Below are 21,648 nucleotides of genomic sequence, written 5' to 3' on the forward strand. Positions count from 1 at the left end.
CCATTATAAATGCACAATCATTCCTACCTGTGTCTTCTGACCCAGAAAACCCCTTTATACTTTCGCCATCAATGCTCCTTACGCAGAAGGCAGGAGCACCTCCTCCACCAGGAGACTTCTCAGACAAGGATTTGTACACAAAGCAATGGAGACAAGTCCAGGCTCTGGCAAATCAGTTCTGGCCTCGCTGGAGACAAAAATATCTACCTTTGTTGCAACAGAGACAAAAGTGGACAGAACCCCACAGGAATCTGGCCAACGGCCAGAATCACTGCTACATTCCCTAGCGGGGATGGACATGTCAGGAAGATCGAATTGAAGACTACCGACCAAGGCGATGTGAAAATTTACCAAGGGCCAGTTACAGAAGTTATTCTACTTCTACCCAATGACTGATTAAGAGACTAAGTTTTGTACTCTGCTCATTGTGACCTTACGAAGGTCAAGCGGGGAGTGTGCTGTCTTTACGACAGTTATTTAGTTTATAATATTTCCGCTTAGTAATTCATTCGATAGTATTTTCTAGTTAGAATAAGAAGTGTTTAAAGTATATTCATTGCATGTAAAATATATCGGCATGCGATGACGTCACATCCGGTTTCGTCGCGTCTTGTGGGAAAATACCGGTTTGAAATTAGCGCGAGGGTGGGGGCTCACCACGAGGCTCACCTGAGCAGAAGTTGTTTTGCAGGCATGAGAAATCACAGTGAGAGCAACGCTGTAAGTTAATAGATAATCGATATATTGAACTAAGATGTTAATGCCGATCCTGTTAGAAGTAACGACGGTAGATAATGTTTATGCTTTCGTTAGTTAAAGAGTCGCGGATAGTTTGCATGGAAGTGTATTTAAAGTAGTCAATGGAGCAGGTAAACTCTCCCTGTATACTGCACCTTAGTGTAATGTAGTTATAGTCACCTTTGCAAGTATTTACACTTGAAATGTGATATTAAGGAAGGAACAAATACTGTATCAATCTTGTATTGTTTTATCAACAGTTTTCACCATATGTTAATGTGAAGAGTGAACAGTAAATGGTTAATCTTACTGCGATCTGGTTCTTATTAACTGTGGTTTATCTCGACGTTAAATTCGGCGTTTCGTGACACGCGAAGGAGAACGTTACAACCGATACTCTTCAAACTTTCTAACCAACATGTGCTTGAATATCTATGGTCTTAAAATCATGGCTTTACTTTCATTGTTTCTACTAAAGAGAATGCCATTACAACTACCAATGAAAGCAGAATTGGAAATACTATTTATTTTATTTAGTGATACAGCATGGAACAGACTCTTCTGGCCCAATAAGCTGTGTCACCCAGCAACTCACCTATTTAACCCTAGCCTAATCAGAGGACAATTTACAGTGACTAATTAACCCACTAACCAGTATGACTTTGGACTGTGGGAGGAAACCAGACCACCTGGAGGAAACCTACGTGGTCACAGAGAGAACGTACAAAATCTTTATAGATGTTGCCGGAACTTAATTCTGAACTCCAATGCCCCAAGCTGTCACAGCTTAGTGTTAACCATTATGCTACTATGACACCCCTAACTACAACTAGTACTAAGAATTACTAATACTTACTAATTATCTAAGATTTATTTAATGCATTCATTTAATATAGCAGTCATGAAATAAAATCTCTACTTAAGTTCAATTTCTATTACATGGCAACTTGGATTTTAGAGACACTTTAGTGATTTAGTTCAGCAATTCTGCAAGCTTACAATGAAGAAAAATGACTTATTCTCAATGGAATACTTCTTTACTTGATGTGGGAAGTTGGTCAATGCTTTAAACTTTTGTTTTGAAGATGACATAAAATAATTTCTGAGAAGAAGGGCTTGATTTGGAAGGCACAACAAATGAATGGACTTATTCACAATTTAACATTGGTGACATTGAACGAAAGTACAAAATGTTATACTTTTATTAATTGAAAATGAGACACCTTCATATGCCATTTCCACTGAATTAAGAACAGAAATCATGGTTTTCAAGTATGTCAAGAAAACATCCACAATACACTGTAGGTATGCACATTTCTTTCAGGCACAATTCAGAATACACAAATGAGAAGCCTTTTGGAATGGGTCAGAGACAATACTTATTGCAAAGGATTAATAGTAATATTTTCAGCAGGTTTGGGGCATACTATTTGGATGAGTTTTGCTAATTTAAAGTATCCTTTCCTCATTTGAAGAGCTGAGGCTGATCTCTGTCTTTGTGAAGAATGTCAGAGATGGAGCATAAAAATATACATGCAATTAATTTGTCTCCACCTTCCTGGGTAGCAACTGCCTTGTCTTTTTAATAACCACAAGAAGTACACCGATGCTACTTTCAAAGTTCAAAGTAAATTTATTATCAAAGTACTATAAGTTATGATATCCGAACCTGAGGATCATTTTCCCTCCGACACTTACAGGAAAAATGAAGAGATATACAGTGCTTTGTAAAAGGATTCAGCTCCAGCCTTTTGTTCACATAAATGAGTATTACAACCAGGGATTCTGATCAATTTAACTGAGAAATTTTATTTGTGAATTGCACACTCCCTTCTCCCCCACAACTGAGCTCAAAGAACATGCAACATTGTAAAGCGTGGAAAACTAAACATTCAGAAAGTGAAATGTCAGCCCCCTTTACTCATCCCCCTTTGTTTAGTACTTAGTTGAACCACTTGTCACAGCTATTAGTCAGTAGTCTTTGTGGATAAGTCTTTATTAGCTTTGCACAACGTGATGGAGCAAAATTTGCCCATTCCTCCTTGCAAAATTGCTCAAGTTGCAGTAGGTTATATGAGGAGTAGTGGTGGACAGCAATCTTGAGGTCTTGCCAGAAATGTTTGATTGGGTTAAGGTCAGAACTCTGACCAGATCACTCAAGGAAATCAATTCTCATTACTTGAAGACTCCATGGCTGTTCTGGAAATGTACTTTGGATTGTTGTTGTGCTGAAGGATGAACTTCCTCCTCAGTTTAAAAAGCAAACACGAGGAAATCTGCAGATGCTGGAAATTCAAACAACACACACAAAATGCTGGTGGAACACAGCAGGCCAGGCAGCATCTATAGGGAGAAGCACTGTCGACATTTCGGGCCGAGACCCTTTGTCAGGACTAACTGAAAGAAAAGTTAGTAAGAGATTTGAAAGTAGGAGGGGGAGGGGAGCACCAGAGGGAGATGGAGAACAGGCAGGGTGATGAGCAGAGAGAGAGAAAAAAGAGGAGGGGGAAAAAGAACTAAATATATTGGGAGGAGGGGCATTAACAGAAGTTAGAGAAGTCAATGTTCATGCCATCGGGTTGGAAGCTACCCAGCCGGTATATAAGGTGTTGTTCTTCCAACCTGAGTGTGGCTTCATCTTGACAGTAGAGGAGGCCATGGATAGACATATCAGAATGGGACACTTCTCACGCTTTGAATTTTTTCAATGATTTTAAGTTCCTTGGCTCCCACTGCCTTATTTTCACCATGGATGTCCAGACCCTATATACATCCATCCCCTGCCAGGAAGGTCTCCAAGCTCTTCGCTTCTTTTTGGATTCCAGACCTAACCAATTCCCCTCTACCACCACTCTCCTCCACCTAGAGGAATTGGTTCTTACTCTGAATAATTTGTCCTTTGGCTCCTCCCACTTCCTCCAAACCAAGGGTGTAGCCATGGGCACCCGCATGGGTCCCAGTTATGCCTGCCCTTTTTGTTGGCTTTGTGGAACAGTCTATGTTCCAAGCCTATATGGGTATCCACCCCCCTCTTTTCCTTCACTACATCGACGACTGCATTGGCGCTGCCTCTTGCACGCATGCTGAGCTCGTTGACTTCATTAACTTTGCCTCCAACTTTCACCCTGCCCTCAAATTTACCTGGTCCATTTCTGACACCTCCATCCCCATTCTTGATCTTTCTGTCTCCACCTCTGGAGACAGCTTATCTACTGATATCTACTATAAGCCTACAGACTCTCACAGCTACCTGGACTATTCCTCTTCCCACCCTGTCACTTGCAAAAATGCTATCCCCCTTCTTGCAATTCCTCTGTCTCCACTGCATCTACTCTCAGGAGGAGGCTTTTCATTCCAGGACAAAAGAAATGTCTTCCTTTTTTAAACAAAGGGGCTTCCCTTCTTCTACCATCAACTCTGCTCTCAAACGCATCTTTCCCATTTCCCACACATCTGCCCTTACCCCACTCGGGATAGGGGTCCCCTCGTCCTCACCTACCACCCCACCAGCCTCCAGGTCCAACAAATAATTCTCCGTAACTTCCTCTACCTCCAACAGGATCCAACTACCAAGCACATCTTTCACTCTCCCCCTTTCTGCTTTCTGCAGGAATCGCTCCCTACATGACTCCTTTGTTCATTCGTCCCTCCCACATCCCTTCCCACCGATCTCCCTCCTGGCACTTATCCTTGTAAGTGGAACAAGTACTACACCTGCCCTTACACTTCCTCCCTCACCACCATTCAGGGCCCCAGACAGTCCTTCCAGGTGAGGCAACACTTCACCTGTGAGTCAGCTGGTGTGGTATACTGCGTCCGGTGTGGCCTTTTATATATTGGTGAGACCAGATGCAGACTGGGAGACCGTTTCGCTGAACACCTACGCTCTGTCTGCCAGAGAAAGCAGGATCTCCCAGTGGCCACACATTTTAATTCCACGTCCCATTCTGATATGTCTATCCATGGCCTCCTCTACTATCAAGATGAAGCCACACTCAGGTTGGAGGAACAACACCTTATATACTGGCTGGGTAGCCTCCAACCTGATGGCATTAACATTGACTTCTCTAACTTCCGTTAATGCCTCTCCTCCCCTTCTTACCCCATCCCTGATATATTTAGTTCTTTTTCCCCTCCTTTTTTTTACCTCTCTCTCTGCCCGTCACTCTGCCTGTTCTCCATCTCCCTCTTTATTTCTCCCTAGGCCTCCCATCTCATGATCCTTTCCCTTCTCCAGCTCTGTATCCCTTTCGCCAATCACCTTTCCGGCTCTTAGCTTCACCCCACCCCCTCCGGTCTTCTCCTATCATTTCGCATTTTCCCCTCCCCTTCCTACTTTCAATTCTCTTACTATCTTTCCTTCCAGTTAGTCCTGACGAAGGGTCTCGGCCCGAAACGTCGACAGTGCTTCTCCCTATAGATGCTGCCTGGCCTGCTGTGTTCCACCAGCATTTTGTGTGTGTTGTTTGAATTTCCAGCATCTGCAGATTTCCTTGTGTTTACTTTTTAAACTGAGGAGGAAGTTCATGCTTCAGCACAACAATCCAAAGTTGAATATCTTAGTTTGTGTAACCTGGTGGAACTTAAAGTTACAAGAAAAAGTTTGTCAACCCTTTGCAATGACTTGGTTTTCTGCATTAATTACTCATAAAATGTGGCCTGATCTTCATCTGAGTCACAATAATAGATGAAAACAATCTGCCTGAACTAGTAACACATAAACAATTGTACTTTTCATGTCTTTATTGAACACATTGGTTAATCATTCACAGTCCAGGCTAGAAAAGTATGTGAATCTTTGTATGTTATAATTGGTAGAATCTAAATTAGCAGCATAACCTCCACCACTCATTTCCTGTAGCTGCTGATCAGACTTGCAGAATGGCAAGGAGGAATTTTCGACCATGCCTCCATACAAAACTGTTTCAGTTCATCAATACTTCTGGGATTCCTTTCATGAAAGCTCTCTTTAGGTCATGCAACATCTCAATTGTGTAAAGGTTTGGACTCTGCTTGCCCATTCAAAGACACAAATTATCTTCTTTTTAAATCATTCTATTGTTGATTTACTCTTGTGTTTTGGCTTATTGATTTGTTGCATCATCCATAGACTGTGATTGTTTAAATGTTGTACTTAGTATTGACGAGAAGTACAACTGTGTGTTATTATTTAGGCTGACTGTGTTTGTCTACTATCGGAATCAGAATCAGGTTTATTATCACCAGCATGTGACGTGAAATTTGTTAATTTAGCAGCAGCAGTTCAATGCAATACATAATACAGAAGAGAGAAAAAAATAAAAATAATAAGTAAATCAATTACTGTATAGCTATATTGAATGGATTAAAAAATGTGCAAAAAACAAATACTGTAAATTAAGAAAAGTGTGGTAGTGTCCAAGGGTTCAATGTCCATTTAGGAATTGGATGGCAGAGGGGAAGAAGCTGTCCCTGAATAGCTGAGTGTGTGCCTTCAGGCTTCTGTACTTCCTGTCTGATGGTAACAGTGAGAAAAGAGCATGCCCTGGGTGTTGGAGGTCCTTAATAATGAATGCTGCCTTTCTGACACACCGCTCGGTGAAGATGTTCTGGGTACTTTGTAGGCTGGTACCCAAGATGGAGCCGACTAGATTTACAACCCTCTGCAGCTTCTTTCAGTCCTGTGCAGTAGCCCCCCCACCCCCATACCAGACAGTGATGCAGCCTGTCAGCATGCTCTCCACAGTACATCTATAGAAGTTTTTGAGTGTATTTGTTAACATGCCAAATCTTCTCAAACTCCTAATGAAGTATAGCAGCTGTCTTGCCTTCCTTATAACTATATCGATATGTTGGGACCAGGTTAGATCCTCAGAGATCTTGACACCCAAGAACTTGAAACTGCTCACTCTCTCCACTTCTGATCCCTCTATGAGGATTGGTATGTGTTCCTTTGTCTTACCCTTGTGAAGTCCACAATCAGCTCTTTCGTCTTACTGACATTGAGTGCCAGGTTGTTGCTGCAGCGCCATTCCACTAGTTGGTATACACCCGCTTGTCACCACCTGAGAATCTACCAACAACGTCCTTGACATCAGCAAATTTATAGATGGTATTTAAGCTAAACCTAGCCACACAGTCATGTGTATATAGACAGTAGAGCAGTGGGCTAAGCACACACCCCTGAGGTGTATCAGTGCTGATCGTCAGTGAGGAAGATATGTTATCACCAATTCGCACAGATTGTGGTCTTCCGATTAGGAAGTTGAGGATCCAAGTGCAGAGGGAGGTACAGAGGCCCAGGTTCTGCAACTTCTCAATCAGGATTGTGGGAATGGTGGTATTAAATGCTGAGCTACAGTCAAGTTGTTACTTTTATTGTCATTTCGACCATAACTGCTGGTACAGTGCATAGTAAAAATGAGACAACATTTCTCAGGACGGCATCCTGACATAGGTGTTTGTGTTGTCCAGGTGGTCTAAAGCCATGTGGAGAGCCATTGAAATTGCATCTGCCATTGACCTATTGTGGCAATAGGCAAATTCCAATGGGTCCAGGTCCTTGCTGAGGCATGAGTTCAGTCTAGTCATGACTGCTGATGTGAGTGCTACCAGGCGATAGTCATTAAGGCAGCCCACATTATTCTTACTAGACACTGGTATAATTGTTGCCTTTTTGAAGCAAGTGGGAACTTCTGCCCGTAGCAGTGAGAGGTTGAAGATGCCCTTTGTGACTTAGATGAAGATCAGACCACACTTTAAGAGTAATTAATGCTGAAAACTAGTTAAATACAAATGGTTCACAAACCTTTTTTTGCAACTGTAAACGTTTGGTTGAATTTTTTACTATTTGTAAATAAAAAAACTAATATGCTTTTTTTAAAGTCAGTGTTTTCTGTCTCACTCACCAAACCTGTGAACTAGCTTCCAAGTAACAAATTGGCACTGCTTTAGCAGGGTTTGGGGGATTTTGGGCAGAAAATGTATTTCTTTATAAGGTTATTTAAAAGAGAGGATGCCCCCCCCCCCCCGCCCCCCTGTTTCACAGATGCCGTCCCAGGTTGGACTGATATCAGTGTGGGTTTTGGGAGTCTTGCTAACCTACTGATGGTTAGGGGAATGAGGTCCAGGAGATAAATCACTGCTGCATGATTATGAGACAAGCACTACTGATGGTCCAGACTTGGGCTGAAAAGATAGAACATTAAGAAGAAAGAGCTTGTCAGCTAATGAAGGTGGACTAATTGGAGGCTGCCCAGCGAGCTAATTTGCAGTCTATTCCTGATAAGGTACAAACTTTAATATGGAGGGTGATGATTCTACCGTGTGGTGAGGGGATGTTGGAGGATGGGGGTATCTGGCTGGATAATGAATATGAGGGGGAGAGGCTTACATGCACCCCTAGGATTATTCCTGGAAATTATCACCATCTTTCCTGCAAACCTGAAACTCTATGGTCCAGGCCAGTGATCATGTACTGCTAAACCTGCCACATGGGGCATCGGTCCATGGATTCTTCCTCCTGGGGAGTGGGGAGGTGGAGAATGATCAGGAACGTGTAGAGGATGGTACAGTGGACCCCTCCAAGACAAAAGAGATTAGGGAGTTCTCCGCTAAGGAATTGGTGAGTTTAAGGGAAAGGTACAGGCAGAAGCTGTAGAAGCTGTGGAGTCTGTGGCCACATGGTTATTGAGGATATGGGATGGGGGGGGTGTACCAGAGTGAGCCTATCTAACAGACAGATGGATGCTGTAGGGAGACTATCACTCCATCACGCGATCAATAACACCCTGAGAATGCTGCTTGCTTCCACTAAGCATAATGCATCACTATGGGCAGCAGCGGTTGAATTCAAGTACCCTTCATTCCTTGAACATAATTTAAAACCCTAAGTGTAATGGAGCACAGGACATGGAGGCACTAAAGCCCTTTGCCAATGAGTTCTTATTATAGAATTGTACAATGATAGTTATAGACCCCCCCAAAGAATGTTGAACTAGCATCTAGCATGATAGAACACATAGTTAAGGCAGCAGCTTCCCTTTTAAAATGAATAGTGCTGCCTTTAATAGGACTAGCAGTTGGTTTGTCCTATAAGTACAGTAATTCGATTATTACAAGGTTTGGAGTTGTAGGTGAGTGAAACCAGGTAAGGAAGTTGGATAAGCAAATAGAGCATAAGCATTCCCGAAACACCTGCAATGAAAGACTTTTGGCATTACTGAGAGCAGGGGTCCCAGAGGTAAATGGAGTTCCCACCCCCATCTTCTGTAATGTGGAAAGGGAAGCGAGAAAGGGAGGCCATTATCAGGGAAAGGTCATTATTCAAACCCTCTCCCAATTATGGCTTCTTTTGTCCTCTGATGGATTCCTCGCGTTCCATTTAGGATTCTTTAAATCCTGTGCTGGAGGCATTACACAGGGCTGACCTTCAACAGCAGTGGGAATCTGGGCAGGTTAGCACTTTCGTGCCTCATCTTCGAAAGGAGGGGAGAAATCATTCAACCTGCATCCCTCTTTCCAGTCAATAGAGTATGAATGATTTAAATGTGGAGAAATGTGTGAGGTGAGGCCACACGCAGGGTGGGGAGGGGGAACAGAGATAGAGAATGTGTGTATATGAGGGTTTTTACCTTCAAGAGACCTTGCCTTTAAGAGACTGTGAATGTGCTGGGCCCTGCCCAGTTATTTTTTACTTTCCCTTTTGTGTGTTTTTCCCCTGCGGGAATTAACTGTTTGTTTAAATTTTCGCAGTTCCATGTGAAGTTGTAAAGAAAAGTTCAAGCCTGGATTTTTTGTTCCCTGTGTTTTAAGTCTGTTACTTATTTGTTCTCTATGTTCTTAAGTCTGTTGCTCGTTTCCCATGCAATTGGTTATAGGGATAACCCATATTTCACACTCGCTATGTGAAATTTGGGTTAATGGTGTAGAGTTTGGGCAAATTCATTCTGGAAATGAGTTGCCCACATTTCAGAGGGACACAAAGCATTTGGAAGCAATTCAAGGGAATTTGTTTTTTTTGTGTCTAAATACCCAGTGACTAATCAAGAGTGAGTTACATTTGTATCTCCCTGCATTACAGAATGGCAAATGGGTGTACAGTTGTCCCTTGGTATCTGCGGGGGATTCGTTCCAGGACCCCCCTTGGACACCAATATCTGCGGACGCTCGTCCCTTATATAAAATTGCGTAGTATTTGCATATAACCTACACACATCCTCCCGTATACTTTAAATAATCTCTAGATTACTTATAATACGTAATACAATGTAAATGCTATGTAAATAGTTGTACTATATTGTTTAGGGAATAATGACAAGAAAAAAGTCTGTACACGTTCAATAAAAACACAAAATGCTAGCAGAACTCAGCAGGCCAGACAGCATCTATGGGAGGAGGTAGTGACGACGTTTCGGGCCAAAACCCTTCATCAGGAGTCTGTACATGTTCAGTACAGATGCAACCATCATAGCTCTTCTGGGAACGCAGATGCTGCCTTGGCATCAGCTGATGCCAATTCTCCGGTGATCTTTAAGTTCTTGAGGCTGAGGCCCCTTACATAGTTAGCCAGCCATCCTTTACTAGCCTTAAACTCCTTCCTCTCACTCACAACGCAAGTAGCGAACAAACGAGATGCGAGATGAACAATGTTGAGAGATCCTGAGAGACTGAGGATCTGTGAAATGGCGGGAGGCTACAGCAGGGTATGCCTACACATCACTTCATTCATGTGTATTCAGTGCAGTGCTCAGCGCATGGTAAATTGAAGTTTTGCTTTTTGGAAATGTCTGGATTTTTTTTTCAAATATTTTGATCCGCGGTTGGTTGAATCCGTGGATGCAGAACCCGTGGATATGGAGGGCCGACTGTATCTGTTTTTAAATACCTTGGGTATAAAGAATAGCATGTACGAGCAGCTTTCTCTCTCCGCTTTGTCTCTAAAGCATGCCTCAGACCATCAGGAAGGTATGCTCCATGCATACAGTCAGCCCTCCTTATCCGCGGATTCCGCATGCGCGAATTCAACCTGCCGCGAATCGTGAAAACCCGTAAGTGCTCTTCCAGCACTTGTTGTTCGAGTATGTACAGACTTTTTTTTTCTTGTCATTATTCCCTAAACAATGCAGTATAACAACCATTTTACATAGCATTTACATTATATTAGGTATTACAAGTAATCCAGAGATGATTTAAAGTACATGGGAGGATGTGCGTGGGTTATTGTGCATCAGGATTGAAAAAAAATCGGAAGTTCTCTTACTAAGTAAGTCAGAACAGGTACATCCGGTATTATTTAGCGTCAGTTAGTCAAATGTTTGTCTTAGTATATGGCATATATTTTACCTTACTATGCATATAAAACACTTAGGAATGTATGTTTCAGCGCCGGGCTCGGGAATGGAAGCTCTCGGGACAGATTGCTCCCGCGTGCGTTCTCCACCGTGCCGGGTTGATGTGGAGGATCAAAAACCCAAAACCCAATAATTAAACCACTGTGTTGCTTAGTAATAATTGTAGCTTTCATCGGGGCAGAGCCTTTCTCACTTTATCCTTTAAAATTGTTCCGATCGTTGACCGACATATTCTAATGCTTCTCCAATGACCGATGGTGTTTCACCTCTTTCCGATCGCTTTATTATTTCCACTTTATTTTTAATTGTGATCGTGATTATTTTCGTGAACAGAAACACTGCGCATTCAGAACTCTGGCACCGGGTCCTAATGTCCACCATATTGAGACAGGTTAAATAAGGTCTGGGGTTCTGCTGGGTCCTAAGGTTCACCGCATTGAGACAGGTTGAATAAGGGACTTGAGCATCCGCGGATTCTGGTATCCGCGAGGGGTCCCGGAACCAATCCCCCACAGATAAGGAGGGCCGACTATACTTTTAACTGAGTATCTGTTTGTTGAATATTTAGTTTCCTAGTTTGTGTAACTTGGGGGAACTTAAATGTTCGATCTAATTTTTAACTATAAATAAATGATTAATATGCTCATTTGTAGTCAGTGTTTTCTGTCTCACCAAACCTGTGAACCTGGCCTAGAGACTGTGGAGCCGTAAACTTTATCTCCAGTTGTGGCCACCGACTTCTATAGCTCACTCAGCTTGACTGTTGGCATCACAGCAGCCTTTTACAAGTACCGTTCTTCTCTAGTGACTAAGTTTAGAGGGGCAGCCTGACCTAGACAGTGTGGCTGTGGTTACATTTTTTCCCCCACACTTTCACGATGGACTGCACTGAGCTCTGAGGTATGTTCAGTGCCTTTGAGATGGTCTTGTATCCTTCCCCAGATTTGTGCTTCTTTATTTGCACTTCCAACTTGTTTTGAAAACTTCCGAGTCTTCTTTTTGGTTTGATTTGTTGAAAATCTACAATACTGTTGGATTTTACAGAGAAAGGGGTATTTATTCTTAAGAATTCATTGAAAACAGGTGATCCTCCAATTTTCTTCAGCAACAAATTAGCTGAATTGGTAAGGTAACATACAGTAATACACACATGGAAACTTAGCGTAGTAATTACAAAGAGGAGAATGCTTTTTTAGCCTCACAATTTGGTTTTTAATTTTAGTAATTTGTTGACAGGCTTTGGAATTTTTCATTTGATTCGACATTATGCGTGATGTTTTGTAGATTAGCCTAAAAATCCTACTTAATATATTTTAAATTTAGAAAATGAGACAGTAAAATGTGTAAATAGCTGTAGGGGTTGAATACTTTTTCAAGGCACAGTATTAGAATTTACAAAAGACTGACAACCAACCAATGTACAAAAAAACAAACTGTGCAAATGAGAATACAAGTTGCAAAAAGCCCCTAAAGGTCAGCCTGTAGGTTGTAGATTCAGTTCAGAGTTGTGGTGGGTAAAGCCAGTTCAGGAGTCTGATCGTCATAGGTTAATAACTGTTCCTGAACCTATTGGTGTAAGACCTAAGGCTTCTGTATCTCCTGCAGAGAGAAGAGAGCTTGGGCTGAACGATGGGGTGTTTAATGATGAATGCTGCTTTTCTGTGCAACATTCCAGGTTGATGTACTCAATGGTGAGGAGGATTTTGTTTGTAATGGGCTTGGCTGTATCCACCACTCTCCGTAGTCTTTTCAACTTGGGCATTGGTGTTTCCATACCAGCAGCATGATGCAACCATTTAGGATATTCTTCAATGTATCGACAGAAGATTGTCGAAGTTATGGAAACTTACGGAAATTGTGCTGCTGCTCAATTCATGGCATAAAAGTTATTAAGTCATTGGCATAGCTATTACATACTTCCCCAAGCTCTGTTATCAATTTTTTTTACTTCCTGCACAGTTTTTTGCTGTTTTTGGAGAGGAAGTAAGGAATGAAAATTAGAAAACCCAGATTACACTTGAAACCAAAGAAAAACGGCAGATGGTGGAAACTGAAGTAAAAACAGAAAGTGCTGAAAATCCAGCAGATCCAACAGCATTGATTGAAAGAGAGAGAGTTGATTTGCTTTTGGGTCAAGGATTCTTCACATCTTCCATGGCAGGAGTGATGATTATTCCAACTACACCCTATCCTCGTTATATGCATCTTCAGACTATGCAGATTCACAGTTATGCGAGGAACCTACTTCTATCAACGTCTCCTTATATGCGTCTAAAACTCACAGTTCTGCAAGAAGCACTGCTTTCCTGCCAATACAAGTCAGGTGTGCGTGCCTCACAATCTCAATCCCGCAAGTCTCGCATTGGTTTTGACAAGGTGTGGATGTGCAATCTTGCACTCTTAAACTTCAGTTGGGTTTACCTACTGTGCAGTGACTTTGTGCTTGAAATATTTACTATGCCTCCTAAGCATCCAATGTCATGTCTTGGGCCATCAGCTGAGCGGCAGATAACCACTTTAACACTTGAAAAAAAGTTGGAAATTATAAATAGCACAGCACCAGGGGAAGATAACATAGCTCTGGGATGCTACTGCCAGGAACAGAATCTTGCCTTTAAAGTTCTTTTGTTGCTTGACAATGTGCCAGCCCATCCTAAACATTTGGACAGCATTCATCCTAACATAACAGTGCGTTTCCTGTCGCCTAACACAACATCGCTGATTCAACTACTGGACCAAGATGTGATCCACATTCAAGGTGTATTTTTTTTTACGGTGAACCATCTCTCAGATACTGCAAGCAACAGCCAATTTTGAAAATCCTGAGAGTTTACCAATGATGAGGGAATGGTGGAAGTGGGAACACTTGGCACAAATGGCGATAGACATGGACTCAACTTTAGAATGGAGTCAGTATTTCAGTTGTTCCCTGCCGTCAACTCTTCTTCCCTACAAGCAAATTATGCTGAAAAACAAAACGCTGCCAAGCAAACAACCCTCACCACTTTCTTCAAACCAGTGTAATCTCCTGCTGCCAGCAGTTCTAAGAGTTCTGTGAGTCTTCCTTCACCCCTTTCTGTGCTTGATATGATCCCAACACCACAACAACCACTCATCTCCTGAAGCGAACACACCTCCCACTGTTGGTGAGTACTGTACACCCTACTATATTAACTTTCAATGATTCATTGCACTGAATATTACCTTAAACTGATGAAATATAATACAAATGTTGCCTTGTAGTACTGCTTTTGTGTCATATTGGTATGAAAATGTGAATAAATTACAGATAAAACATATTTAGGAAGCCCTCTGGAACACATCCCTATTTTCTCCATTTAAACAATTATTCACATTATGCATTGACTACGAGGAACATATCCCCCGCATATAACGAGGATGGGGTGTATAATGAAACAACATTTAAACACATACTCAAAGAAATCTAATGCTGCAAATTTTTTTAAATGATTCAAATTCCTTTTTCTACTCTTCTCTCTTACTGATCCACTTTAACTTTAATTAACCTTGGCTTTAATTAATCATCTGTATAAAATTTAAATTTAATCCATCCTTGCTGCTTCTTTATTAAGAAAAACTTTTGACTTATATTTAACATGAATCAGTGAAATAAACTGGTTGAAAAACCTCTGTACTGCTTTTGCTTTCATGGATACAACAGATCCCTTTTTGAGGATGCTATCCAAAAGAGGTAGCAAATACCAAACAAAGCTCCAAATATTTGGATCTGGGGACTCACTCTTTTATCTGTGCAGGAGAACTATTCTAATCAATGAAACATCTGAGCTAGAATAGAATAAAAAATACTTAAAATGTTCAATCCAGATTGCAATTCAATAAAACTAATCCAAATGAGTCAGAAAGGGATTCAATAAAAGTTATGGTTGGAAAATTGGTCAATTCTGATGTTACATTACATGCGAGTTATGGTAAGTTCAACACTACTCGTTTACTCAGGATTGTTTCTGATGGTGAAACTGTGTACATTCAATATTCAATTAACACTACATCAATATTCAATATTCACTACATCAATTAACACCCTTTCTGGCTACTACAAAACCTATGAACAAGAAAGCCAAGAGAATCAAATATACAGTTAAACTATAATCTAGGTGCACCTAAGTCAATCTCTTGGGAGTTTTTTGCAATATATTCATGGTCTCTAGGTACATGTACTAGAACTCCCTACACAAAATTGTCAGGGTATTTACCTTGCACACAAACTGGAGTAATTCAAGTAGGTGGCTCAACACCAACTAATGGGGGTGGGTTGGGGTGAGGGTGAGCAGGAAAGGGAAATTAACCAAATAGTTTGACCAAAGAACTGACACAAACATGTAGGATGAACAGTTAGTTATTATATTTCATTAAGATCTTGTCCAAGGCTACAGCAGAATACAGATCAATTGCATTAACAGACAGAATTTAATCACTACAAATGCTAGTCAATGCTAGGGCACGAAGGAATGTTGGTGAAGAGGAAGACTAGGAGTGCAAATGTGCAGTTCTGGTTGCCACGCTAGAGGAAGATTAAGCTATAGAGGTTAAGGAAAATACTCACAAGGATGTTGCCTGAACTCGAAGACTCAGGTCATAATAAGCGATGGCCCAGCATATATTGTGTGTGTGTTAACCCCTGCCTCCGTTTCACATTCACACTTTCACCTCAGTCAACAATATTTTTCTTTTAATTTCTGCAATAATGTGGAAAGGAAAGAGAGATCCACGAAACCGCTGGCCAGATCCAAAACCACCACTTGGGCCGCCCAGGTATCTCCTGACTGTAAAGGCAGCGGAAACCTTCTTACCTGCGTCGTAAGGCCTTGCTCCTCATCGTCCTGGCCACTCAAAACTCTTCTCAATTTCTCCATTGAACTGATCCAAAAGTAGTAAAACAGGAAAATGAAGCTTCCGCTAAATTCGCCAGGAAGCAGCTGGAAGCCAGTGGCGTCACCATAATATCGTCCCCATGCTGCAGCTCCTTGCCGAGGTCCGCTCCGGACGGAGAAGGAGGTGGCGCACGGGAGGTGGTTGCTGGGCAGCTTGGCTGCAGACATCGAAAGGCTGATCGAAACAGTGCGAGTGAAAGACATAAACATCTTCAGTGTACGGATGAAATTGCTCCATGTCGAAAATCTAAATTTTCTTTAGAGGAAATCCATCTTTAAACCAGTTCCCCAGCAATTTGCTTGGCTAAATAATTTCGTAAGTCGCTCCCGATATCTCACCAACACCTTTTCGGAGACATTTAGGGATTGATACTTACTTTTGTAAAAATAATGTCTAAGTTAGATCGCCATATCATAGAAAGTACGTGTATATTATGGCGATGCCGCAGAAAAAAATGTACTAGAATGATTTTGGGGAAAGTAAGTTCCTGACGAAGGGTCTCGGCCCGAAATGTCGACAGTGCTTCTTCCTATAGATGCTACCTGGCCTGCTGTGTTCCACCAGCATTTTGTGTGTGTTGATTCCATTTAAAGAGTTAGATTAGAGAAGTTGTTTTCGGAGCAAGTTAGATTGAGCAGAAATTTAACAGGTGTACAAGATCATGTCAGATTTAGACAGGGCTATAGAGAAGTTTATGGTTTAAGGAATAGGGAAACGTTGCAGTATATGTGGTAAGCTTTATTATATAGCGATTCATCCGGAACGCACAGGCTATAATCTGATAGAAACAGTTAAAGTAGCATTTGGAAATAAATTGGATTGAATTGGAAACCAACGTGAGAGAATATAATTTGCAGACACAAGAAAAAGTGAGGAAATTAAAATAATAATTCCTTCTTTGTCTTTATGATTTTATGCTTTGGTTTTTCCATTGCTGCCTAATTTTTCAATACGTAATTCATAAGATTTTTGATACAAGGACCCATTTTATCATTCAGACAAAAATCAGATACCTTGCCCAATTCGGCGCTTGTTCCATTGCCTGCAGGTCACAGTTTATCATTTAGATGTCTGAGTACCATGTCATTGACAGTATTTCTGTATCATCTCCAGTCAGTTTTCTAACACCTGGAAGTCTCTGCCACGCTGCTATATTTAAGTCGAAATCATTAATGTAATGCCCTGCAGAGTGCTGTGGAACAAGTGCGCAAGTAAAGCGTTCCCTGAAAGTGGCAGGTTGATGACAGGTTGCAACCCTGGCCTCTGTGAAGTCTGAAGAAAAGCCTTGATTCTCTACTTTTATACATGTGCAGGAATGTGCATTCTTATTTGTAACTGCATATCATACTTTTGATAACTGTTGAGGTTGGTGGACAATGTTTACAATATAGTCACATTTTTAGTCATAATTCTGAGAATTGTTATTCTGTCAGATCTCAATAGTGTGCTCTCTGTTATTCTGGTAAATATCATTAGTGGGCACTACATTATTCCGGCAGACCTTGTTAGTGTTTACAGCATCTTATTGGTAAATCTCATTAGTGTGCATACCATTATTCTGATAAATCTCATTAGTGTGCACACCATTATTCTGATAAATCTAGTTAGTGTGTACACCATTATTGTGGTAAATTTCATTAGTGGGCACCACATTATTCTGGCATATCTCATTAGTGTGCACAATATTATTTCAGTAGATCTCATTAGTGTGTACACCATTCTATTGGTAAATCTCGTTAGTGTACACACTATTCTGGTAAATCTTGTTAATGTGAATACTTTTATTCTGGCAAATTATTATTCCAGCAAATCTAGTTTGTGTACTTACTATTATTCCTGCTGGTCTCGTTATTGTCCTGCCCATTATTTCATTGGATGTCATTAATATGCATACCATTATTCTTTCAGATCTCATTAATATGTACACCATTTTCCCAACATTTTTCTCGTGTACACCATTATTCTGAGAGACCTCTTTAGTGCACACCATTATTCAGACAGTGTGTACTATTGTAACATGAACAAAATAACTAGAGAGGCGCAGCTGGTAGATATAAAAGTAGTCTTTTATTCAACAAGATTAGACACTCTCTGAAGCAAGAGGCCTCTTTGACACAATATTGCATGACATTTTATATGCTAAAGACCAAAGGACAATTTTATACTTACATTGTATCTGCAGTGCTTCCTTTGAATTACATATAATTTTCACCTCCTTCTTCGCCCTACACTGCAGCCACCTAAAACAAATGTTAATCAGCATTATCTTTTTTTTTAGTTAACTAATGTCCACAGCTCCAGGAAACTATTGTCCAGGGCTGCATTTTAAATTTAATCTACAATTCACGTTCTGGTCTAATGATTGGTTGCTTAAGTTAATATTTGTTATATATCCTAATTCCAGAATATTCCCTAACAGTCTCTCCTTCCGACCCTCCTGGACAAAACTAAATTTGCTTGAGGAAAGGTCAAACCTCATGGAGAATCTGATCAAATTGGGCAGCAAAAATGCTGTGCCTTGGAACCTCTTTGCAATTTACCTGTCATGTGCATCTACATTTATGCTGTCATTCTTAATGGCTATCTTCCAGATTCTAAGCAGAGGTTGTTCCAGAAATTTGATCAATAATCTTTAAAATGCAGCTTTCATCATTTGTATGCCTGTTGCCTTCTTCCCTGTTGGCTGATTGCAGTTTAATGACATTCTTTATATTCACCCCTCCAGCCTCTGATAGCTAAAATTCTGCAGTGGCTATTAGTGGTTGGGGTGGTCTCTATTTGAATGACTACGAGGACCTCTCCCTGCTGGCATCCCCTTCTGGAGTGTCAGTCAATCGCTGGCCCAGCCACTGAGAAAGCCCAGCTCATTTGTATTCACTCCCCATTCAGGCTGGGTGACTACCTGCAGATGCCATGTGCAATTTTTTCTCTTTCTCAATCTGCCATTCCATCAAAGTTGTGGAACCTGATTTCTCTGTTGTAACTCGGGTCCCTTCCCATCTATTTTTCCCAAATGTTTTTCTATACTGAGTTATACAATTAATGATCTGCCTTCAACAACCAGCCTTCATTACAGAGTATTGTTACAGTTATACTTCAGTATGCTGTTTATGGCTTGCTGTCGTGTTCTCTTGGTCTTCGCATTTGTTGTGGGTCTTCTTCCATCAGCTGTGGTCAGGTCTGATGCAGCCGGCTGGTGTTCATCACTTGGGTTCTCTGCAATTACACTGTTACCAGGTACACTTGATCCCCGGCTCTGTCTCAGAGCGACAAGGTTGGTCAGACAGTTTAACCAGAGTCCAGTGGCTGCCTCGCTAGGACTGTACACAGATAGAGGTGTTATTTGTCTGGAGCACCACCTGGGAGTGAAACGTTTCTCCTCAGCCAGCTTCCTTACCGTGACTTGGTCACCTGGCTGTGGGAAGTCTATCTTCTCTCCCTCTGGGTCTCTGATCCACAAAATGTCGTTACTGTTTGTTTGATCGCTCAGTGATTTTCCTTGTTTACAATGGCACTTCAGATCTCCTTGTAATCTTGCTAACTTAGCAGTTGTAGTATCTTCCTGTAATTCCTGGTGCTTCTCCACTGCCCTCCTCGCACTGATGTCTGCCTGCTCATTCTCTTTCTGCCCCTTACTCTCCCCTTTCTGGTGAGCTTTTATGTTAACCACTGCTACCTCCTCAGGCAGCTGCACTACTTCTTACAACTCCTGGCTGTGCTTGGCCCCTACCCTTGGGACCTTGTGACATGATTTCCACACATTGCCCTGTCTCTTCTGTCTGCTTGGGGCTGCTGTCTCTTTCTGTGGACCATGTTAGCTGTATTGTGGGTCACAACATGTTTGTTGTCCCTGTCTGGTTCATGTTATTTCTTCTTTTCCTGAGTCTATGATAGCACCTGCCTTACTCAGTGTGACTTTCCTCAGGAGAGTATCTTCATTGTTTGGGCACACCCAATATCTCAAGGAAGCTACATTCCTTCAATCTCAAGTATCTGGGGTTGACTTCTCTCTGCCCTCATTGTTTCACTTCCTGCATTGGTAATGTAAATTGTCTCTTCAGTCGTGGGCAAGGATATATCAGTTGTTGATAATGACAACCCCATGTCCACTAACATTTCGCATTGCTGGCCCCCTAATAAACCTCTTGTGTACATCTGTGGATGACTACCACTGGCAACAGAGACTGCTGTCAGTCATTTGTCTGACCTCATCAGCTCTATAATCTGGTCAGCAGTCAAATTGGAAAGAGAAGGTGCTGCTGTGAATTCTGCCTGACTTGGTGAGTGATTTTCATACTTTCCTCTTTTTTACAGAGCACTGCTCCAACCATGGCTTGAGAACCCACAGCTGTAACAAATCATTATCTTGACCCTCTCACGTCTACTCTAGCAATTTCTTGCTACGTGCCCCAGCTGCTGGCACGCAAAACAAGTTCTCTCTGGCTCGGTGACAGCTGCTACATTCATTACCGCCAGTTTCTGGCTTCTCTTCCCCCCTTCTCTGGTCCACGATACTATTGTGGAGTAGGTCAATCCCACTACTATTCCCAAATCTAAAACTTCCTGATGGGCTGAGCTCAGGCCATCCTTCAGCATTTTCAGGAAGACTGGGTCATCCCTCCCTGGATTATCCAACCCTGAATACTCCTCATACGCTTGATATTTACATTCTGCATAATCCATGGCAGGCTCATCAGCTCTCTGAACTACTGACACCATCATCCCCCCAGTTACTTTCACCTCCTTCCACTTGCTGCCTCACTTCCCCCTTAAAGAAGCAATATCTCTCTAAATTGCTGGCATTCCTCGTCATTGCCCATGTACCATCCTGCAACCCCTGGGTCATACTGTCCCACATACTCCTCAGAAATTTTGCTTTTACCAACACGTGGATATCTTTAGGGTGCATCTGGTGAATTTCAATGATTTCCTCAAGCTTACGCCAGAATTTTGCATTCTCACAGGCACCTTTAAGTGAGGTCAACTCTGACAAAATGCTCTGCTTGTCCCCGAGACTGAAGGGCTTATGGATGGTCATAAACAAATTTAAGGGCTGGCTCGGGTCTTCAGGGTTCTCAACAAGACGTTGCTTTACCTCAATTGGTGCCATCCTGAGAGATATACTGACAGATATAACCATATAACAATTACAGCATGGAAACAGGCCATCTCGGCCCTTCTAGTCCATGCCAAACGCTTCCTCTTACCTAGTCCCACCTACCTGCACTCAGCCGATAACACTCCATTCCTTTCCTGTCCATATACCTAACCAATATTTTTTAAATGACAAAATCAAACCTGCCTTTACTACTTCTACTGGAAGCTCCTTCCACACAGCTACCACTTTCTGAGTAAAGAAGTTCCCCCTTGTGTTACCCCTAAACTTTTGCCCCTTAACTCTCAACTCATGTCCTCTTGTTTGAATCTTCCTTACTCTCAATGGGAAAAGCCTATCCATGTCAACTCTATCTATCCCCCTCATAATTATAAATACCTCTATCAAGTCCCCCCTCAACCTTCTGCGTTCCAAAGAATAAAGACCTAACTTGTTCAACCTTTCTCTGTAACTTAGGTGCTGAAACCCAGTAAATCTCTCTATTTTGTTGACGTCTTTCCTATAATTCAGTGACCAGAACTATACACAATAGAGGAAGAAGGAAGAAGA

At 41.7% G+C, this 21,648-nt stretch overlaps 2 protein-coding genes across 10 annotated transcripts in view; one reads left to right on the forward strand and one right to left on the reverse strand.

The window, feature by feature from the left end:
• Window positions 1-16,192, reverse strand: part of sft2d1 (SFT2 domain containing 1) — a 74,750-nt gene extending 58,558 nt beyond the window's left edge. Inside the window, exon 1 of the mRNA XM_059986045.1 lies at window positions 15,902-16,192. Coding sequence (XP_059842028.1) covers window positions 15,902-16,192 — 291 coding nt within the window. The remainder of the gene's footprint in view (window positions 1-15,901) is intronic.
• The window catches only part of si:zfos-1056e6.1 (uncharacterized protein LOC107988029 homolog), a 134,044-nt gene continuing 128,557 nt past the window's right edge, over window positions 16,162-21,648 (forward strand). For all 9 annotated transcript variants that reach the window (XR_009515127.1, XR_009515128.1, XR_009515129.1 and 6 more), the window contains exon 1: window positions 16,162-16,298. The gene's annotated coding sequence lies outside the window, so the exon portion shown is untranslated. The remainder of the gene's footprint in view (window positions 16,299-21,648) is intronic.

This window comes from Hypanus sabinus, chromosome 12 (genome assembly GCF_030144855.1).
Source record: "Hypanus sabinus isolate sHypSab1 chromosome 12, sHypSab1.hap1, whole genome shotgun sequence".
In the NCBI taxonomy this organism is placed as follows: domain Eukaryota; kingdom Metazoa; phylum Chordata; class Chondrichthyes; order Myliobatiformes; family Dasyatidae; genus Hypanus; species Hypanus sabinus.